At 39.7% G+C, this 19939-nt stretch overlaps 1 protein-coding gene across 1 annotated transcript in view; it reads right to left on the bottom strand.

Moving 5' to 3' along the window:
• ACAD9 (acyl-CoA dehydrogenase family member 9) overlaps positions 1 to 18748 on the bottom strand; it is a 38056-nt gene extending 19308 nt beyond the window's left edge. The window contains exons 1-10 of the mRNA XM_060239847.1: positions 18549 to 18748; positions 11363 to 11456; positions 10688 to 10789; positions 8320 to 8426; positions 6714 to 6814; positions 5850 to 5928; positions 5307 to 5481; positions 3962 to 4035; positions 2501 to 2576; positions 638 to 708 (exon numbers count right to left, since the gene is read on the bottom strand). Coding sequence (XP_060095830.1) covers positions 638 to 708; positions 2501 to 2576; positions 3962 to 4035; positions 5307 to 5481; positions 5850 to 5928; positions 6714 to 6814; positions 8320 to 8426; positions 10688 to 10789; positions 11363 to 11456; positions 18549 to 18674 — 1005 coding nt within the window. The 5' untranslated portion in view covers positions 18675 to 18748. The remainder of the gene's footprint in view (positions 1 to 637; positions 709 to 2500; positions 2577 to 3961; positions 4036 to 5306; positions 5482 to 5849; positions 5929 to 6713; positions 6815 to 8319; positions 8427 to 10687; positions 10790 to 11362; positions 11457 to 18548) is intronic.
• Between the last annotated feature and the right edge of the window lie 1191 nt (positions 18749 to 19939).

The following is a 19939-nucleotide window of genomic DNA, read 5'->3' as shown; positions in this document are numbered from 1 at the left end:
ACCGTGAGATTTCACCAGTTACCAATCCCAGTCAACTCAGCACATACAGAAATGGTCAGAAGTTTATTAGAGATCAATACAGAGCAATGGACCTTTGTGCTATGAGGCCATTGCTGAGAACAGAATAACTCACAAACAGAACCAATAATACACCAAGCAAAAAGGCACGCAAATTAAAGCTAGCTTTTGTCAGATTCCAGGGTTAGGTGTACAACATAGAGAGTTCTCACTGGATGCTCAAGGTCATCTGGTGAAAGTTAGATGCTGCCATAGCTACCAGATAACAGCCAATGTCCTCCTGCTGCAGATCTTGAGAAAGTTACAGCAAGCAAAACGCCAAAGCATGCACACTTAGATACACATTTGAGCAAAGTGTAACATGACTACAGTTCAGATTATACTGGCATGCAATGCAAGTTGATACAGAGAAATGAAAATGACTGAATCAGTGAAAACTACAGCATAACCATTCTGACCCAATTGTCAGGGAACCTGACAATGACCTTCAAGCATGCGTAGATTTTATACCATTTTAAAGCAACTCTACCTACTTCTATATTGATAACAGCATGTAGCCCGTTTTTAGAATAAAAGATTAAAAACAAAAGACAGCTGAAAGCCACAGTTTCTCAGTTACCTGAATTAATCCAAATTCACTCAGCTTCTTATTAAACTGTTTTCTAGTACAAGCATACTCTGCAGTCATTTCTTTATATATATAAAAAGAAAAGAGTAAGAAGTTAATCAGGCAATAAAATTCCAAAAAATGCAATGGTTTCTTAAATATTTCCGAATACTGCAAGGCTCCATCATTGCTATGTGCTGAATTTCATGCCTTCATGGACAGAGCCTAAATCTACTTTTGACACATTTGTACCGACACTGAAGTAACAGCAATACATATTCTGTGACACGGAATGTAATGTGGTTTTCTGTGCCGCAACAGCAACCCTCTGATCAGGATGAAAAGTTCCTTAAGTTAAATAAAACAGCACCTATAGTAAGTTATGGGAACTGTCTTACGCTGTGCTATTCTGTAGATTAAACAAAGCAAATAAGGTACAGACCAAGCACACCAACAGTGAAACTCTGCATATAGTTTCCCCAATCTAACCCCACTGATATCAGTGGGCATGGGATTGTACTGTAAGTGGTGCTCAGAATTAAACAGCATTGGTCCTGGAAAAATACAGTTTAGGAGGTAAAAGAGGCAACTACTACTCCCAATCATCTTTGGAAAATGAACATTGCATCAACACTTTGTATGGTAGAAGTGTTTGCTTAATGTTCTGTTCACCGGTGTTTGAAGCACTAAATCTTGTAAAATATGAAACAGAGAGGCACATTTCTAACACAGTGACCAATACTGGTCAAATGGGGCTTTCTGCCACACCATCTTTACAAATGTTAGTCTTCACTTCCAAGTTCCAGTCACTATAACTGCAAATATGTGTGTGATCTAATGTACGACTACAATCAAGACCAAATGGCTATTTAAAAAAAGCTCTCTGGTTAATCTTCAGCCAGTTACTCTCTTTTTACCTAAGCTACCATACAGGGTTGCTGGGGAGGGGGGGTGGAGATGCAGAACCCCATAAGCTCCCCTGTGCTCCTTGAAGAAAAGGGAGACTTAAAATATAATAGAAACACCAGTGTATATTCAGCAAGTATGTATCAGCTCACCTAGAAAGGTAAACATATGAATCTATTTTCTTGATGATCCAGAGGTAAATGGCTCACAGTAGGTTGTGGTCTCCGTCCCCAACTTCTTGCATTATCTACGGAATACTTTTTCCCTCTCTCTGGAAGATTTATGTAGGTTCCCCCTCCTCTTATCCATGCTGTCTCTTCCCATTAACAGTCGTTAACTGGTTTTAGATTTCTAAACTTTATTCAGATACACTTTATGCAAGACATTAGTACACAGTTTATCAATCATGTAATTGCAATCATATAACTATGATATACCCATGCAACAACATGGACTATCCACTATTAAGGAACTCTAAAAAGGAGAAGTGTTCAGCCCCCTAGGGCTATGGTATATAACAATTTATTATAAACTGTCTTTAGAAATGTAATGTAATTAATTCCATCTGGACTAGCTTTAATTATCTACATTCCAAGGCATGTTTCTCCATTTTGGAAAATACTCTAGAAACAGGGAAATAGCATCATTTCCCAGCTTTCAGGCAAGATATAATGTGACATACACACTAATGTCTTACAAACAAGGCCTTAGGGTGTATATTATAAAAAAAATTGCCTTGAAATATGGAAGGTAATGCTATATAATTTATAATGCCATTATAATTGTATAATTTCTCTGTAATGCAGCTAAGAATGAATTATAACATGGTTTTCCTCTCTTTCATTTCACTCTCACAACCACCCTGTGAGGGAAGTTAATCTGCGCATAGAATACAAAATTCTCTTCTGTAGCCACAGAACCGATACAGAAATTTCATCCTATTTCAGAACACATCATGCTGAGTTTTACCTATCAGTTTCTTAAGCATTCCAGCTGATGCACTGCCCATGCTGAATCTTCCACTGTTAAGAATATTCATAGCAACCTGCAGAGAAGATAAGCAGCCTTTATTCAAGAAACTATACTTGAGAGCTTTGTCTTTTTGTAAAAAAACAAAAAGAAAAAACCCTGGTTTGCTTTTATAAGACCCAGCTGTTAATCTGCTGTTCAGCTACACATGAAGCCCTTTATCTACTGCACACCATATTCACCGATAAACAGTAATAACAATATGATTTTCCCCCCCTAAAGATTCCTATAATTTCATTGTGAAATCACTGCATTCACTTTGGGGAGTGTCTCTCTTCTAAAGCTGAGAATCTGAGATGAAAACAAACCACAGGGAACTAACAAATAGTCCTATACAAATCTGTCAGTTTTCTCTTAAGGAATATAAACATGGTTAAAACAGAAGACAAAAATTGACCCAGCTGATTAAACGTTAACCAGAACTAGTTGCAACATTACAAAAGAGATAATAAATTTAAGGTCAATAACCAGTAACTGGTTGGCTGATAAAATTAATAGTGCTGAACATTCTACAATAATAGACAGAGATGTTTCATGTTTTGGAAAGCATAAGGAGATCAAAATTACTCAAAGTCATTCATTAGCATTCTGTGACAAGTTTTTTAATGCCAACAATCAACATTTCTGCCTCATTACACCCTGAAAACTTGAGACAGTGACAAAAGGTTCAAGACAATCTATCCCTTTGTAAATAAAAACAGAAAAACACATGAGAAAAATGCTAGAGCTCCCATCTGCCTTAGTTCCATTGCTTCCAAAGATTCTTAGGCACTGGTGAGTCCTTATGGAAAAACAGTTGTGCAGCCGGTGATGCCCACTGAAGAAGCTGTACACAACTTCATTGTTTTAACTAGACAGAAAGATGTCTCTGGTGAGTTTCACAGCCAAGATTCAGAGAATCTGAAGTTAACAACCTCCAGCTACCTGAGCAAGGAAGTCTCAGAAGTCTAACCATCTTTGAAAAGGCAGGATACAAAAGATATTTCAGTCAAATCCCCTTCTTGACTATCATGGGACATTCAAACTTCGCTACATTTTCTACGCATCTATGAATTCTGCCTACCAGCAACTTCAAGTGTGGAAGTTCTGTGTGCTTTGTTGCTTTCAATGGGATAAATGTTCAAATTCACATTCTTGTACAACTAGAATATTGTAAAATGAGGAAAAAACTATTCTGGGGCCAATGTTGTTTTGTAAGCTTGTGACAACTTTTTTTTGAAGTACCCAAGTTTATGGCTAATATAATATACCACTTTTCTCTCTCTTTAGCTATTTGTTTTGAATGATTGCCTATTCACATTCCACCAGTGTCATGATAACTACTTCCACCCCCATGAAATTCAAGTCTATCACAAATTTCTCTTCTACAGCCTGCATAAATAATTATTCCCTGCATCTCACCTTAAATCCTCCTCCTACTTCTCCAAGAACATTCTCTATAGGTACTTTTGTATTTTCAAAGTGCACTTCACAAGCTGTAAGATAAATAATGTTATACTAATGTTGCCAGGAACAGGGATTAAACAAGAATCACCATTTAAAATATAACACAAATTCATCTCTGCACCTAATATGTCTGGGAGTGAACGGTTTTTATTAATTTACTATTATTTATTAAAACATTTATACCCTGCCTTTCTTCATAGTTCAGGGCATCTTACAATAATAGTAAAAAAAAATCAAGTTAAAACCAGAATAAAATAATGGTGAGACCCAACCTTCACTGTTACCTTTCTTGGATCTCTTCCATCTACACACAGTTTCTCCCGCTCCTCATCTACTCAATTTTGATTTCCTCTGCCAGACTACATTCAAATGAAGCAGGGCATGCCCCTAAATTCACTCAGATGCAGTCTGCAATCCTAAAGATACTTCCCTTGGAGTAATCTCCATTGATTAACATGGGACTTACTTCTAACCTAACTTGCTTAGGAATGTTCTCTACATTTCCATAATGGGGACCAAAATCAGCTTACATCCTTCTCCTCTCCTCCATTTTATCCTCACAGCAACCCTTTGAGGTAGGTTAGGCAGTTAGTGTGTGACTGACACCCAGAAGACTTACACAGCAGAGTGGGGATTCAAACTTGGGTCTCCCAGATCTAGTCTGTGATTTTGTGGGGTGACTGCTGTTGAACAGTGAGGGTAAGTAATGCAAGTCAAGCAATAGCAAGTTGCCCAGTAGTTACTACCCAATGGGTCCTTCCTCAAAGTTCAAAATAGAGCGCTGGCCCTCACTCTGGCTTTTACTTGACAGAAACAAAAACTTGAATGCTTGCAATACTTTGTGGTTGGTTAGCAACAGACACTGAAGGCATCTATTTCTTAAAGCTACAGGCATTCCTTTTATAGTTTTAAGGGGTGAACACCCCATTTTTTAAAAAAATATCAGACTTTTCTGTAAACCTAGGGCTTTTCTCAAGTTTGTAGAGAGATCTGTCTTGTCTGCCCATAACCCCAGTCTGTAGATTTAAGTACCCGCAAATGGGGCCACATTAAGATTTAGACATATGAATGGAAATCTGAAGTCCCTTGATGGTTTCAAAAACAGTCTTGCAACTAAGCAACTCTAGAAACAAAGATTTATGCCCATAACTAGTCAGCAAATATTACAATAAACAGACAATCAAGAAAGAAGTTCCTCTCATGATCTGACAAAATGCAGCTGATCAGAAGAACCTGGATTCCCTCATACATTCCCTCAAAATATTAATACTCTTCCAAGCACTTTTAATGTAGCTCTTACTGTTAGATCCTCGAATGCCCAGTTTATCCTCTGGCTTCCCATTAGTGATCCCACCAAAATTTCTTTCTACAATGAAAGCAGTAATTTTGTCTTTGGTTGCACCATCTTTGTCAACCACCTCTGTCCTTGCAAACACAGTAAAGATATCAGCAATACCACCATTTGATATCCATATCTGTAATTGAACAAGAAAAAGGCAGTTTTAATGTCATAAAACAAATGAATGGAGTGAAAGAATTCCTCCAAATATTTTAGTAGAGACTGTTTTTGATTTTTGGATAAGATCCCATGAGCTGAAACTAAAATCATCAGTCAGAGAACAGATCCCATATTGAGGCAGAAAACTTCACTAAAGAAAAAGGAACTTTACTATCTCTTCCTTAACCTTGGCAATCAATCATCCCTCTAATCCATGGATTTGGATCTTGTTCTCTGACTAGTTTTCCCCTGGGCTCAACTGGATTAGGCAGGGAAACTATTCAGAGAATACCTGGACAAACTGACAAGCAGAAAAAATAATCTCTCTTTTCTGCAGATAAGTACCTTTGAACCATTTAATAAAAAACTTTTGCCATCTTCACTTAAAGTTGCTCTTGTCTGAATAGATGCAGCATCACTTCCACTGAAATACAGTAAAGAAAGAAGGTGTTAGTATTTAAACTGAGCCAAAGAACTCAATCCAATAGAAAATAGCCCACACCTTTGGAAATAAACAAAAGCCCTGGATCTTCACAAGGAGCTAAGTATTTCAATAATTCCAATTTACTCAATTTTCTGAACACTCTCCTAAATTGTTTTTGCAAACCATCAAGGCAATCTTTCAAAGTCTTCATTGTCTGCATGTACCCCGAACAACTTGCAAGCTTAGAAGGGAGACTAGGACCTACTTTAGATCCAAGTGAGCAGCAGTGGTGGTCTGAAGCAGTTGAACAAAGCAGGAATCAAGTTGCACCTTTAAGACCAACCAAGTTTTATTCAGAATGTAAGCTATACCTAATCCCCTCATCTGATGAAGTGTGCTTAGAGAGCACACGAAAGCTTGACTTTCTCTGCAAAAGCAGTCATAATTACAAAGACTGTGAAGGATGAGATATCTACAGGTATCATCTGTGGTTAAGGAATTCAAATAGTCATCTTATAATATCAGCGTACTTCTTGTTACCAAAGATCTTGCTTGAAGTGATAATACAAATTAACATTTATACTGTGCTTTGGAGTACTCAAAGGCATTCAGATATATTACCTTATAATTTTTAGAGCCATCATACAGAAAATGGTGAGATGAAGTTGGTGTAGGCCACCAACTGAGTTCACAGCAGGGATACCTGATTTGTAGGTTGGTTTCCTAGCCACTACACTAAGCGGGCAAAATGCTGTCAACTTGGTCTTTTTAAAAAAATATATTACCTTCCTGGTTCTGTGAGACAAAATGCTGCAATGTGTTCTCCAGATGCCAGTTTAGGTAGATACTTCTCCTTTTGCTCTTCAGTGCCTGCAATAAGGATTCCCTGCAATAAAATCAAATTGGGCCATTTATTGCTGCGCACCAGGACATACAAAACCCAATCCTCTTGCACTCTCCTTTATTTAAAGGAGGCTGTAATGATTTGAATGTATATATGTGTGTTCCTTTAACTGTTGGTAAGCTGCAGTAGAGAAAGGTGGGTGAAAGAGGGGAAATGATTGGTTAGTGACTGAGAGTGGGTGGAGCTAAGAAGTATGTGGGGGGAGAAAGAGAGAGAGAAGTCAGTCAGCAGTGAACTCTCAGCAGAATGACAGCAGTTAATAGTCAGTCAGCAATTGTGGTCAATCAGCAATCAACAGAGTCTGAGAAGCAGTCTTCTGATTAGAACCCCACACTAGTGCTGTGAAAGACATAATAGGGGCTAGATAGAGAGCCAAAATGTAGTATTGTCAGAGTTTATAGGAGTGTGAGAGACATAAGCAGTCAGAAAGTTGAATTAGGAAGAGAAAGGAAGATTTGAGAGTGAGGAGCGTGTGAAGTGAAAGTTACACCTCAATCAGAAGTAATTAATATTCATTGAAGAATTAATTATTACATTGAAGAATTAAGCTATAAACATCTTGAAACCAATACGCTTATTGTACAAATAAAGGTTTATTTTGTTTTATATTAATCTGGAGTCCTATGATATTAAATTATAAGAGCCTCATCCTGAAGGCCGCATAGTCCAAGGACGAAGCCTTAAAACTCAAGCACAATTCAGTTGGAAATGTTAAATAAAGTGTTTGGAATTAAATTCCTTGTGACAGCATTAAATACATTAAGAGGGAAGTTGTGACAGAGGTTAACAAGAAGGGCTGTTTTTTAGATCTGTACTCAGTGCATGAGCACTAACACTTTTATACATGACCTGACAGTTGAAAAGTTGTATCACCTTCATTCAGGTCTAGGGCACCATGGTCATGTTCCTTCCAGTGGCTAAGCATCAAGGAACTTAAGTCAGCCTTAATCTTTTTGTAACTAACAACAACAGCATATTTTTTGCTACCATTGTTGTTTGTACTCACACACTCATTTTAAACATTTTTCATTAGGCACAAGATTCTGAACAATTTGGTTGTTACAGTGATTAATGTGTTTAGCCAGGCTTTCCTTTTGAGCACAATCTAAACAATTCACACCAGTAAAAAGCTGGTTCTTCAACCACAGCTGAACAATTACCATGTGCAATAGTTTTCAGTTTATAAGAGCTGCCATCTTTAATACTAACTGAATTGTGTCCATAAGTTTGGCTTTAATGTCACAATACTTGTTTACACCAGCACACCTGGAAGAACTTAAAAACGGGCCTGACAAATTTAAATGTTATTGTTAAACCTCTGTTCACATTTTATTCCACATACACTTGCTGTCCACTTGGTCCAAGTGTCTTCCCTGTTACTGAAAAGCAACAACTGTGGCTAGAGCTAGAAAACATGAAGGAATAGTTCTGAAACATGAATACTGAAGAGCTCAACATAAACATGATTCTAAGGACCAGAAAGTTACCTTTAGTCCTATAGCTTGGTGAGCTGCTAATGTTACTGCAACAGCTCCATCTTGCGAAATGATTTCTCCCAAACGCGCATACATTGTATTTGAAAGTCCAAGGCCGCCTGTTAAGAGATCACAGCCAGCTATTAAACTGCTCACGTGAGAAGTTACATACTGGTCATTTGCATTTATTATACTTTTTCAAAACCACATACAACTATGGCATTTTAGCCCCACCCAAACCCAACTAGCTCATAGGGCTATATTGCTATCAACTGTGGCTTCATTGTGGCAGAACTGAACAATATCTTTCTAGACAGAAGAGCAAACAGAAAGACTCACATAGATCAACTAGACAGAGGCACTAACATTTTCTTCTACTTACAAAAACAGCTTGCCCCAGAATCAGATTACCAGCATCACTTAAAGCACTTTATATAATTTAGCAGCAGAATTATTCTGAATAAAAACACAGTGTAATGAGCAGGCTAGATGGCCATCTGACAGCAATGCTGATTCTGTGAACGTAGCGGATCATAAGAGGAATAGCAGGAAGGGTTGCATCCGTGCTTAGTTCTTGTGGCCTTTACATGCCCAAGAAAATGCTGATTGCCACTTTGGGGTCTGGAAGCAATTTATCTCCAGACCAGTTTAGCCAAGAATCCTAAAAGTTTTTGCCATCTTCTGTGCATGGAACAGGGGTCACTGGGTAGGGAGGGGAGGTATTTGTGAATTTCCTGCATTATGCAGGGGGTTGGACTAGATGACTCTGGCGGTACCTTCCAACTCTATGATGCTATTCTATTTGGTTGGTAATACCTATGATATGACATGGCAGACTAAAGGTCTCAATGTGAAAAGGTGTTTACCCACCTTTTGCAAAAATCAGATATCAATTTGTGGAAAGACACTACCTTAACTTACACTATGATCACCTCCTATTCAGAAAAAGGAATTGTGCAGTGTCCCTGGATCATACCATATAATGCAGAGAAGGGATATATATTTTATCTTCCTGATCTCTGTATCAGATCAAAATCTTATGAACATATGAATCTGCCTTATACTGAATCAGACCCTCGGTCCATCAAAGTCAGTATTGTCTTCTCAGACTGGCAGCGGCTCTCCAGGGTCTCAGGCTGAGGTTTTTCACACCTATTTGCCTGGACCCTTTTTTTGAGATGCCAGGGATTGAATATGTGACCTTCTGCTTCCCAAGCAGATGCTCTACCACTGAGCCACCGTCCCTCCCCAAACTGTGAGATGGGTCATCTGCAGGGAACAGATGTCTTGGGAGAGTTGTTTAGCCCTTCCTTGCTTGAATCTTGTGCACAACGAAATCTTGTGCACAACGAAAGTTATCTTTCTGGGGAAAAGTGTTCTAGCTTTGCCTAGTCCTCTTCCTTATATGTGGTAACTTTTTACATGTGACAATATGAAGATGCTGAAGGCAATCTGAACATTAGACACATCTTGAACACTCTGGAATGTTATGGATCACGATGGGTAGCTGCATTAGTCTGTTGGTAGCAGTAAAAAGAGCAAGAGTACTGTTAACATCTTAAAAGACTAACAACGTTTGTGGCAGAGTATGAGCTTTCATTAGTCACTACAGTGACTCACTCACAAAAGCTCATACTGTGCCACTAATAATAGTAGTAGTAGTAGTAGTAGTAGTAGTAGTAGTAGTAGTAGTCAACTTGTTTAATTGCCCATCCCAGCCAAGGCCAGCCTCTGGACAATGTACAACAGAATAAAACAATACAAAATCAATAAAATTCCAAATAAGACATTACAAAAAGTTTCAGTCAATAAAATTCTAAAAGCCCATGATGGTGCCCCACTAATTAAGTTCTCCTTCTGAACTGTCAGAGCAATGGGGGGGAGGGAGTAAACTTTCTGGGGGTGGAAAGAAAAGAAGGTGCCAGCCATTGCTGTCCTTAATCAAAGGCCTGGTGGAACATCTCTGCCTTACAGGCCCTGCAGAATTGAATTAGGTCCTACAGGGCCCAAATTTCATCTGACAGAGAGTCCCACCAGGTTTTGTTAGTCTTTAAGGTGCGACTGGACTCTTGCTCTTTTCTACTGGAATGTTATAGTCCATAATGATTCTTCTAAAAGTTTGCATTTGTTTGCACTTAGCTCCTGGAGAGCAGCACCACTTTACATAGATATTTAAGTATAATTATAAAATCTGCAATGAAACAAATGTTTATGGTTCTCATTTAATCAAGATAAAGAACTCTGAAAAACCCAGCTTGTCTTTCTGATGAGATACCAACATGGGTTGTGCCCACCAAACAAGGAAAGAAGTGTAGTCAATCTCTCATGTTGGAAGACTGAATAAGAGCTACAGAGCTCTACATTCTGTTTCCTAACTCACCATATTCCTCTGGAATCTGTATGCCAAAGAGCCCCAGGTTCTTTAGTCCATTAAGCGTCTCCTGAGGAATTTTAGCATCCTGGTCAATTTTCTTAGAATCCACTGAAAAAGAATATGTATTAACCTGAACATCATAACTGCTTATAAATAACACTAGTATACTTTGTTAATTAAGCTAAAGCTTATTTAGGGAGTTAGATTCTGCGTCAGATGATTTTTTAAAATGTTATTGCTACGTAAGGAGTTACTAAGCACCAGACAAAGTCTAAACCCCTCTGTTCAATTGCTTTTAATGCCATTTAATTCCAACACCAACTCATAAATCAGTGAAAAGTATTGACCTTCCATGGAGTGAAACACAGCCAGTAAACACCATTTAAGCAAGTTATTTTAGCATCCAGATGCATCACAAGAAGACATCTGGACAATGCAACAAATTCTCAACAGAACAAAGAAGATGAACGTATTTTAAGAAGAAACACAGGAGCTGTTTACACATGATAGTAAAACTTCTTAGCCCTGAAATATGTTATACTTTCTTCTTTTGGCTGACTAATGATGCAATGAGTGTACAGGTACTCTAAAACAATATAAATAAAAACGGCAAAGTTTTATTTTTAATAATATAGGCTATATAAGCAAGTACATAAAGTTCTTATGAACAAAAAAAAATACCTTCTTCAGTGAAGAATTTTTCTACGGGCCCTACGAACTGATTAATTTCCTCCAATTCTTCATTGCTAATCTCAGGATAAGGAAAAACCTCCTCCTAGAATGACAGATTTTAACAGGATTAAAAAATAACTTTTTAAAAAGGTTCACACATTGGACTAAATCCACAGGGAGCTTTACCAAGCAAACTGTGCTGTCACTCAATTCCAGGCATTTCAAAGAGGTTTTCCAAGGAGCTCTTTCTAAAGTCTATGCCTTTGGTTACTCACTAATCTCAGGGTGGGGGGGATAACAGTATAGAGTGTACCTTAAGAAATAGTAAAATAAGCAAACTTTTAACAAAGAAAATTATCTCACTCTAGAATCCCTGGCTGCATTTGCAACTATTCATGTTTATATTATTAAAGTACCATTCACAATTCCTGAAGCTAATTCCCTGAGAGAAGGGAAAAAATGCTATCCCAGTTTTATTTCCAAGAAAGTTAAACAGGAGACACAGAAAGAGCAGAAGCCATGTGACTCTAGCAGCTATACAGATGGAGTTACCGTAATTTGGGCAACAGTTAATATCTGTCCTACATATTTCACTCATACTCTTAAATTTTCCTGTGGCTTCTTTTCTCTCAGAAGCTGTATCTACAGAAGTTGCTGAGTAGCCTCTTAACTCTTCTTGTTTTGGATTGGTCACCAAAAGAACTTTAAGTTGTTTTACAAACAACTGCACTCAGATCCCACACAGGAATACAAAAAAGAACTGAACAAGATTACAAAGGAATTACCACTAAACATGCAAGAACAGATCCTTTCAGAGACATCACAAAAGCCTCAATCAGGTACCTTTTATCTTCTACCTAAAATACACAAACCTGGTGACCTGGGACACCCCACTGTCTCAGGGATAGGCACTATCACTGAGGGGGTATCTGGATATATGGACTCTATTCTAAAACCCTATGTCACCAGTGCTCTCAGTTATATTTGTGATACCACAGATTTTGAACAACCTTCCAAAGAATACTATTTTAGTCACCATGGATGTGGACTCTCTGTATACCAGCATCCCACACCAAGATGGATTAGAAGCTGTGGACTCAGTTGGTGGCCTTACACAAGCCCTAAACATACCAAACAATCCATTGTATACAGCCAGGCTCAATGCTACAGCCGCATCTGCTCCAATTCTACTGACAGATTCTCACCTGAGGGATTTACAACAAACCTTTTTGGAGCTCAAGTACCCACCTAATGAAGTCAGAAAACAGATTAACTAAGCTAGAATGATACCCAGAAAAGCCCTGTTACAAGATAGGCCCAAAAAGACAATAACAGAATACCAGTAGTGGTCACACACAACTCTCAACTCAAAACAGTTCAACACATCATAAATTACTTATAACCTCTATTGGGCAGTGACAGCTCTCTTTCAAATGCATTGGGGGGGGGGGGGGAGGCAAGCCTTTTCTTGCACACAGACAGCCCCCCCAATCTCAAACAACTTTTCACCCACAACAATACAACATCTCATTTGAGCATGGACACTAGTAACAAAGCTTGCAATTAACCCAAATGCCAACTTTGCCGCCACATACACCCAGACAACACAATCACTGGACTTAAAAGCATTAACTACACCATCTCAGGCTCATTCACTTGCTCATCTTCCACCATTATACATGCTATTAAATGCCAACAATGCCCTTCAGTTCTCTACATATGGCAAACAGGACAAACCCTATGCCAAAGGATAAATGGACACAAATCTGACATCAGGAATTACAAAACTGAGAAACCTGTCGAACACTTCAACCTTCCAGAACGTTCATTGGGTGACCTCAAAGTAGCTGTTTTACTGCAAAGAAACTTCAAGAACAGAATGGAAAGGGGAAATTGCTGAAATACAAATTAGTATGAAACTTGGAACAAACATCTCCCCAGGACTGAACAGGGATATTGGCTTCTTATCTCATTACATATGCTAAACCCATTCTCACCAAGCAGAGCCATACATCCATTTTATTCCAATGCATTTCTCTTTTAGAATAGTGTATCAGAATGTTTTTATTTACAAACTGGAATAAGGAATATTGGTTGTTTATCTCATTACATATGCTAAACTCTTCTTCCATTGTATTCTAATGTCTTCTTTTTTGTATTGGCAAACTGACAGGGGTGGAATTTCAGCAGGAGCTCCTTTGTATATTAGGCCACTACACCCCTGATGAAGCCAATCCTCTGAGAGTTTACAAGGCTCTTTTTTGTAAGCTCTTAGAGGATTGGCTACATCAGGGGTGTGTGGCCTAATATGCAAAGGAGCTCCTGCTAGAATTCCACCTCTGCAAACTGGAATGATATTTACAACGCTATGCTACATTAAAAAGTATATTGGGTGGATAGAAACACCTCTGAGAAAAAGATGTTCTCAGTTTAACCCATGCTTGAGAAGAAATAATGTAATTAATATTTACTGCCATTCACACCATCATTCTCCAATTCCGACAAGTTAATTACCTTTTGCTGTTTTCCCACACAACTGTGGGAAAACAGCAAACTGTTATTCTTTCAATTTATTAATTTCACTATCTTGCCACTGGATTCTAACTTCATACTATTTTGCATGCTTAACGACTTCACACAAGCTATATGTAGCACTGCTAACTGTACCCCATTTCATTGTCTGAAGTGTGCTTTCAGCACACCAAAGCTTACATTCTAAATAAAACTTTGTTGGACTTAAAGATGCTATTGGACTCCAACTTCATTTTATGTACAACATGATAGGCTTTCCCAGGGGTCATTTTGTAGAAAAATAGGTGGTGGAGCTCATCCAGGAATTGTTATACAGCTGCACCTACTATTCAATGGACAAGGTGGGGAGGAGGAGGTGGAACCCTCAGAAAAGTTCAGGAGCTGTGCTCCTGTGAGCTCCTGCTGAATCCAAGATCTGAGCTTGGAGAAAAAAGAAAAAAGCAGCATTATACCAGTTTGGAGCACTGCCACTTTGGTGGCAAAATGCCATCAAAAGTACTGTTAATTCTAACATGAATACAAGTCAGATGCATATTGGCTTTGTAAATGACTAAGGAAAGACTAATGAATTGACTTGTTTCCTATGTAAATGTTGAGCTCTTCCCAATTTTTCCTCCCTTCCCCTCCCCCCAGCCCTTTACATCTCTACTGGTTTCAGTAAACCCCCTAGGCTCTTAACTGAGTCAACAGGGGTCACTTGAACCCCATCAAAAGAGGGAAGACCTCACACTTCCCAACTTGTATTACTTCCATATTGCTATGTTCAGTTTCTATTTCTTATTTATTTACATCATTTATAGTCTGCCTTTCCTACTTGGACAGGTGGATTATACAAAGTGAGTCAATACAATCAAAAGGGGGGGTATGCAATAAACAATACAATAGAATTAAAGTTGTAATATGTTCACTTTCACTAATTTAACCACTGCGAGCAGGCAGTGGCTTAATACGAGTCAGTTTTTCTGAACTGCCAGATTTCATTTTAAAAGAGCAATACTAGTCCCTTTTATAGCAGAGGTGTAAGGAGAAAGGCATCTCTCCATGGTGAAAGGGATCAAGATTTACAGTTTTCTACTGAAAACTTAGAATTCAGAGAACTTGTAACACATATAGATATAATAATATTAAAATGCTGGTTAATATTTTTAAAAGGTTCGGGGGGTGGGGAGGGGGAATGGCTGCTGCCAGGAGACCAGGGCAGGGAAATCTGCCATATGGCAGCCCAGTTGCCAATATGGTGTATTAGTGACTGCAGCAGCAACAGATAAACCACACATGCTTGTCCTGGTGTGGAAAACACTAATATGTTAAAGACAATGCCACAAACAACAGACAAGAAGCACCAGTGATACACAAGGAGAAAGTGTGGCATCTTTACAACAGGAGTGTAAGTTTGGAAAAAGAGGTATATTTTCTGTTGTATATGTGATCGGATATATGTATACAGTATGGTGTTCTTGTCTGGCTCACTGGAGTCAGTAGGACTAAGCTTGGGGACTCGGGAACAATAGGCAGCTGGATCCCAATCCCTGCTGTCCTGCTCCAATCACGGCCCCCCTGCTGGTTTGAATGATCCAATAGCATGCTAGTGCAGGAACCTTGAGTGTATATATAGTTGGCCCAGTCTTCAGTCTCCCTATACTATGCTGTGATAATAAAGAGAGTTATAAGAGCATAAGAGAAGCCATGTTGGATCAGGCCAATGGCCCATCCAGTCCAACACTCTGTGTCACACAGTGGCAAAAAATTTTATATATATACACACACACTGTGGCTAATAGCCACTGATGGACCTCTGCTCCATATTTTTATCTAAACTCCACTTGAAGGTGGCTATGCTTGTGGCCGCCACCACCTCCTGTGGCAGTGAATTCCACATCAATCACCCTTTGGGTGAAGAAGTACTTCCTTTTATCCGTTTTAACCTGTCTGCTCAGCAATTTCATCGAATGCCCACGAGTTCTTGTATTGTGAGAAAGGGAGAAAAGTACTTCTTTCTCTACTTTCTCCATACCATGCATTATCTTGTAAACCTCTATCATGTCACCCCGCAGTCGACGTTTCTCCAAGCTAAAGAGTCCCAAGCGTTTCAACCTTTCTTCATAGGGAAAGTGTTCCAGCCCTTTAATCATTCTAGTTGCCCTTTTCTGGTCTTTCTCCAATGCTATAATATCCTTTTTGAGGTGCGGCGACCAGAACTGCACACAGTACTCCAAATGAGACCGCACCATCGATTTATACAGGGGCATTATGATACTGGCTGATTTGTTTTCAATTCCCTTCCTAATAATTCCCAGCATGGCGTTGGCCTTTTTTATTGCAAACACACACTGTCTTGACATTTTCAGTGAGTTATCTACCACGACCCCAAGATCTCTCTCTTGGTCAGTCTCTGCCAGTTCACACCCCATCAACTTGTATTTGTAGCTGGGATTCTTGGCCCCAATGTGCATTACTTTGCACTTGGCCACACTGAACCGCATCTGCCACGTTGACGCCCACTCACCCAGGCTCAACAGATCCCTTTGGAGTTCCTCACAATCCTCTCTGGTTCTCACCACCCTGAACAATTTAGTGTCATCCACAAACTTGGCCACTTCACTGCTCACTCCCAACTCTAAATCACTTATGAACAAGTTAAAGAGCATGGGACCCAGTACCGAGCCCTGCGGCACCCCACTGCTTACCGTCCTCCATTGCGAAGACTGCCCATTTATACTCACTCTCTGCTTCCTATTACTCAGCCAGTTTTTGATCCACAAGAGGACCTGTCCTTTTACTCCATGACTCTCGAGCTTTCTAAGGAGCCTTTGATGAGGAACTTTATCAAAAGCTTTCTGGAAGTCAAGGTAAACAACATCTATCGGGTCTCCTTTGTCCACATGTTTGTTCACCCCCTCAAAGAAATGTAACAGGTTAGTGAGGCAAGATCTTCCCTTACAGAACCCATGCTGAGTCTTCCTCAATAACCCGTGTTCATCAATGTGCTTACTCATTCTGTCCTTGATAATAGTTTCTACCAACTTTCCCGGTATTGAAGTCAGACTGACTGGCCTGTAATTTCCCGGATCTCCTCTGGAACCCTTTTTAAAGATGGGGTGACATTTGCTACCTTCCAGTCCTCAGGAATGGAGGCAGATTTCAATGAAAGATTACAGATTTTTGTTAGAAGATCCACAAGTTCAACTTTGAGTTCTTTCAGAACTCTCGGATGTATGCCATCCGGACCCGGTGACTTATTAGTTATGATCACTACTACCTCACCTCTTCATTGCGTGGAACCCACTATATTGTATTTTCTATCTGGTATAACACTCGCAGCAAAATAAAATCCTAGCCAACATTATAACAGAGCAGGCTGTGAAACATGTTCCCAACACCAATGCCAGTGGTTTCACCATACAGAAAAACAAACCATATTCTACAAATCATGCCTAAAAACAGTTTCACTATGTGGTCACTTAGAAACAAGTAGAAATGCAAATTCCCGGGCTTAAAAAATAAAACACAAAACGCCGCCCCCCAGAAGCTTTAACAACATAAACTGCCAGTCTCTCAAAATCTTGATAATAGAAAGTGCCATCAAGTTATAGTCAACTTATGGCAACCCCACCAGGTTTTTAAGGCAAGAGACATTCAGAGGTGGTTTGCCATTGCCTGCCTCTGGGTCATCATGACCATGGACTTCCTTGGTGGTCTCTCATTCAAATACCAGCCAGGGCTGACTCTGCTTAGCTTCCAAAATCTAATAAGATCAGGCTAGCCTGGGCTGCCCAGGTCAGGACCTCAAAATCTTACCATTACTTTTTTTAAAAAAAGGTTAAAATTAATTTATTACATTTTTATTCCTTCAAAGAGCTAAGGGTGGTGTACACTGCTCTACTCTTCCGCATTTTGACCCTCACACAATCACCCCAAGAAATGGTGAGGCTGAGAGCATGTGACCGGCCAAAGGTCATCCAGCAAGCTTTACAGCACAAAGACAACGTGAGTCTGGTTCTCCCTAATCCTAGCAGGCATTCAAAGGAGAAAGCCAAGTTGCTTCCTGAACTTAAAGATCGCTAAGTATGTGTGTGAAAGAGGAGCGTGTGTGTGCTTCCTAGTCACTTACAACTTATAGTGACCCTATGAATTAATGACCTCCAAATCCTATCACTAACAGCCTTGCTCAGGTCTTGCAAACGGAGGGCTGTAGTTTCCTTTATTGAATCAATCCATCTCACTGAATGAAAGAGGTGGGAGTATCAATTCCAAGCCACTGAAACTAGGTATAACAGAGATGGCACCAGCAGCCAAATACACCTTGTTTTAAATCGACATTACAAAATAGGCTCTTGAGACTGAAAGTGCATAAGAGATCATCATACAGCGCAGGCTTAGGAATTAATTTTACCACTGGAGACGTGAAGGATTCTAGCTCTACATGTTTCTTCACCATCCAGTAAGCAGAAAACAAGCACTTCTCTCTCTGCGGCTGAACTGGTTTTCGAACTCGGAATATAGAGGATACTGCCCCAAATTGTGACCCTTCACGCGCAGGCGCAGTTTCACACAAAAGGTCCGCGGCGCCTGGACCTTATAACTGGTTCTGGATGAGAGTACCATGCCAGCCTATGGGACTCTCAGAAGGGACGAGCCTGACTAGCCGCCCGGCAAGCCTCACCTTCCGAAAGGTACCTAGGAAAAGCTCCTTAGCGAAGGCGGGCCGCGGGCAGGCGCTGCGGAACTGGCGGATCCCGGCAGGGAGAGCAGCACGCGCCGCTCTAAGAATAACGCCGAACCCTCTCATGTCTGTCACGACCTCTAACTTCACTCTCCCTGCCCACTACGGCTGTCGCGGTCCAATGACGCAAACACGGGGTCGATCGCTTTTGGTGAACGCAACGCTCTTCTCCACCCAGCCGTCGCTATGACAGCAGGCGGGGCAACTTGCTGAGGGAGCGACCTCTGGTGGAACGCTAACTACTTACATAAATCCAAGGAAATTATATTCAAGGCTGCAAACAGCAGAGAGAGGGTAAGACGCTGACACAATTTAGGACACCTTCCGGTGATGTCAGGGGTGTGTGGCATATGCAAATGAGTTATGCAAAGAAGTTGTGCCAATGAGCTCCAGCACCTCTTCTTCTACAAAATGACCCCTGGTGGGCAAACATTTTAATGTTAGCAGGTGCTCAGTTAGTCTAAAACTCATTGTTCTCTAACAAAACAATTTCAAGGGAAGAATCCAGTGTGCAATTGTATTATAATTCATCACAAAATTTATCGCCAGTGGGTTTCCCTCAGTACAAGTTCTGCAGATACTAATGTCTTGTATATTTCACTGGTTACAAAAGTTAATCAATTCTCCCCAAATGTCTAGAACTTGGATCTGCTTTTCAAGTCTCATCCTGCACTTTATCAGAAAATTTTTTTTATACCAGTGGCATAAAACTGCGCCTGCGCGTGAAGGGTCACAATTTGGGGCAGTATCCTCTATATTCCGAGTTCGAAAACCAATTAAACAAAGTTTAATTCTGGGTATAAACTTTCAGATTTCCAAAATCAGGTTACATTAATCCTAATTTGCCTATCTATGAACACTGGGATTGTTCCCCCTTCCCAATGGACTGATCACTCTTTTGATCTGATATTTTATTTCATTGTTCTCTCTTTATGATATTCCTGCCCTTTCTGTTGTTTACAGACTTTAATATAAATGCATTAGTTTTATGGATGCCTCTGGTGAAGTGAGGAAAGATTCAAAACAATTTATGCTGGAATAAATGTAAGTACCTAAAGTGCCACTGGATTCCTGGTTTTGCTGCTACAAACTAACACTAACCCATTTCGGATAATTAAGGTCATAACTGTGGCTCCACCGCCAAGAAGCCTCTCTATCTTGTCACATCTCACCTGAGATGGATGGGTTGCCAGGAAAGGACAATGGTATGGCCAGTCAGGCTCACATAGGAAGAAATTATTAATATCTACAGGTTAAGAAGATATGAATATATGACCCCAATGATTCTGTTAGTCAAATTTAAAATCAATAAATATAAACAGATATATAAA

The sequence above is a fragment of the Heteronotia binoei genome, chromosome 5 (genome assembly GCF_032191835.1).
Source record: "Heteronotia binoei isolate CCM8104 ecotype False Entrance Well chromosome 5, APGP_CSIRO_Hbin_v1, whole genome shotgun sequence".
Taxonomy (NCBI): domain Eukaryota; kingdom Metazoa; phylum Chordata; class Lepidosauria; order Squamata; family Gekkonidae; genus Heteronotia; species Heteronotia binoei.
This window is presented reverse-complemented; position numbering and strand designations above follow the sequence as displayed.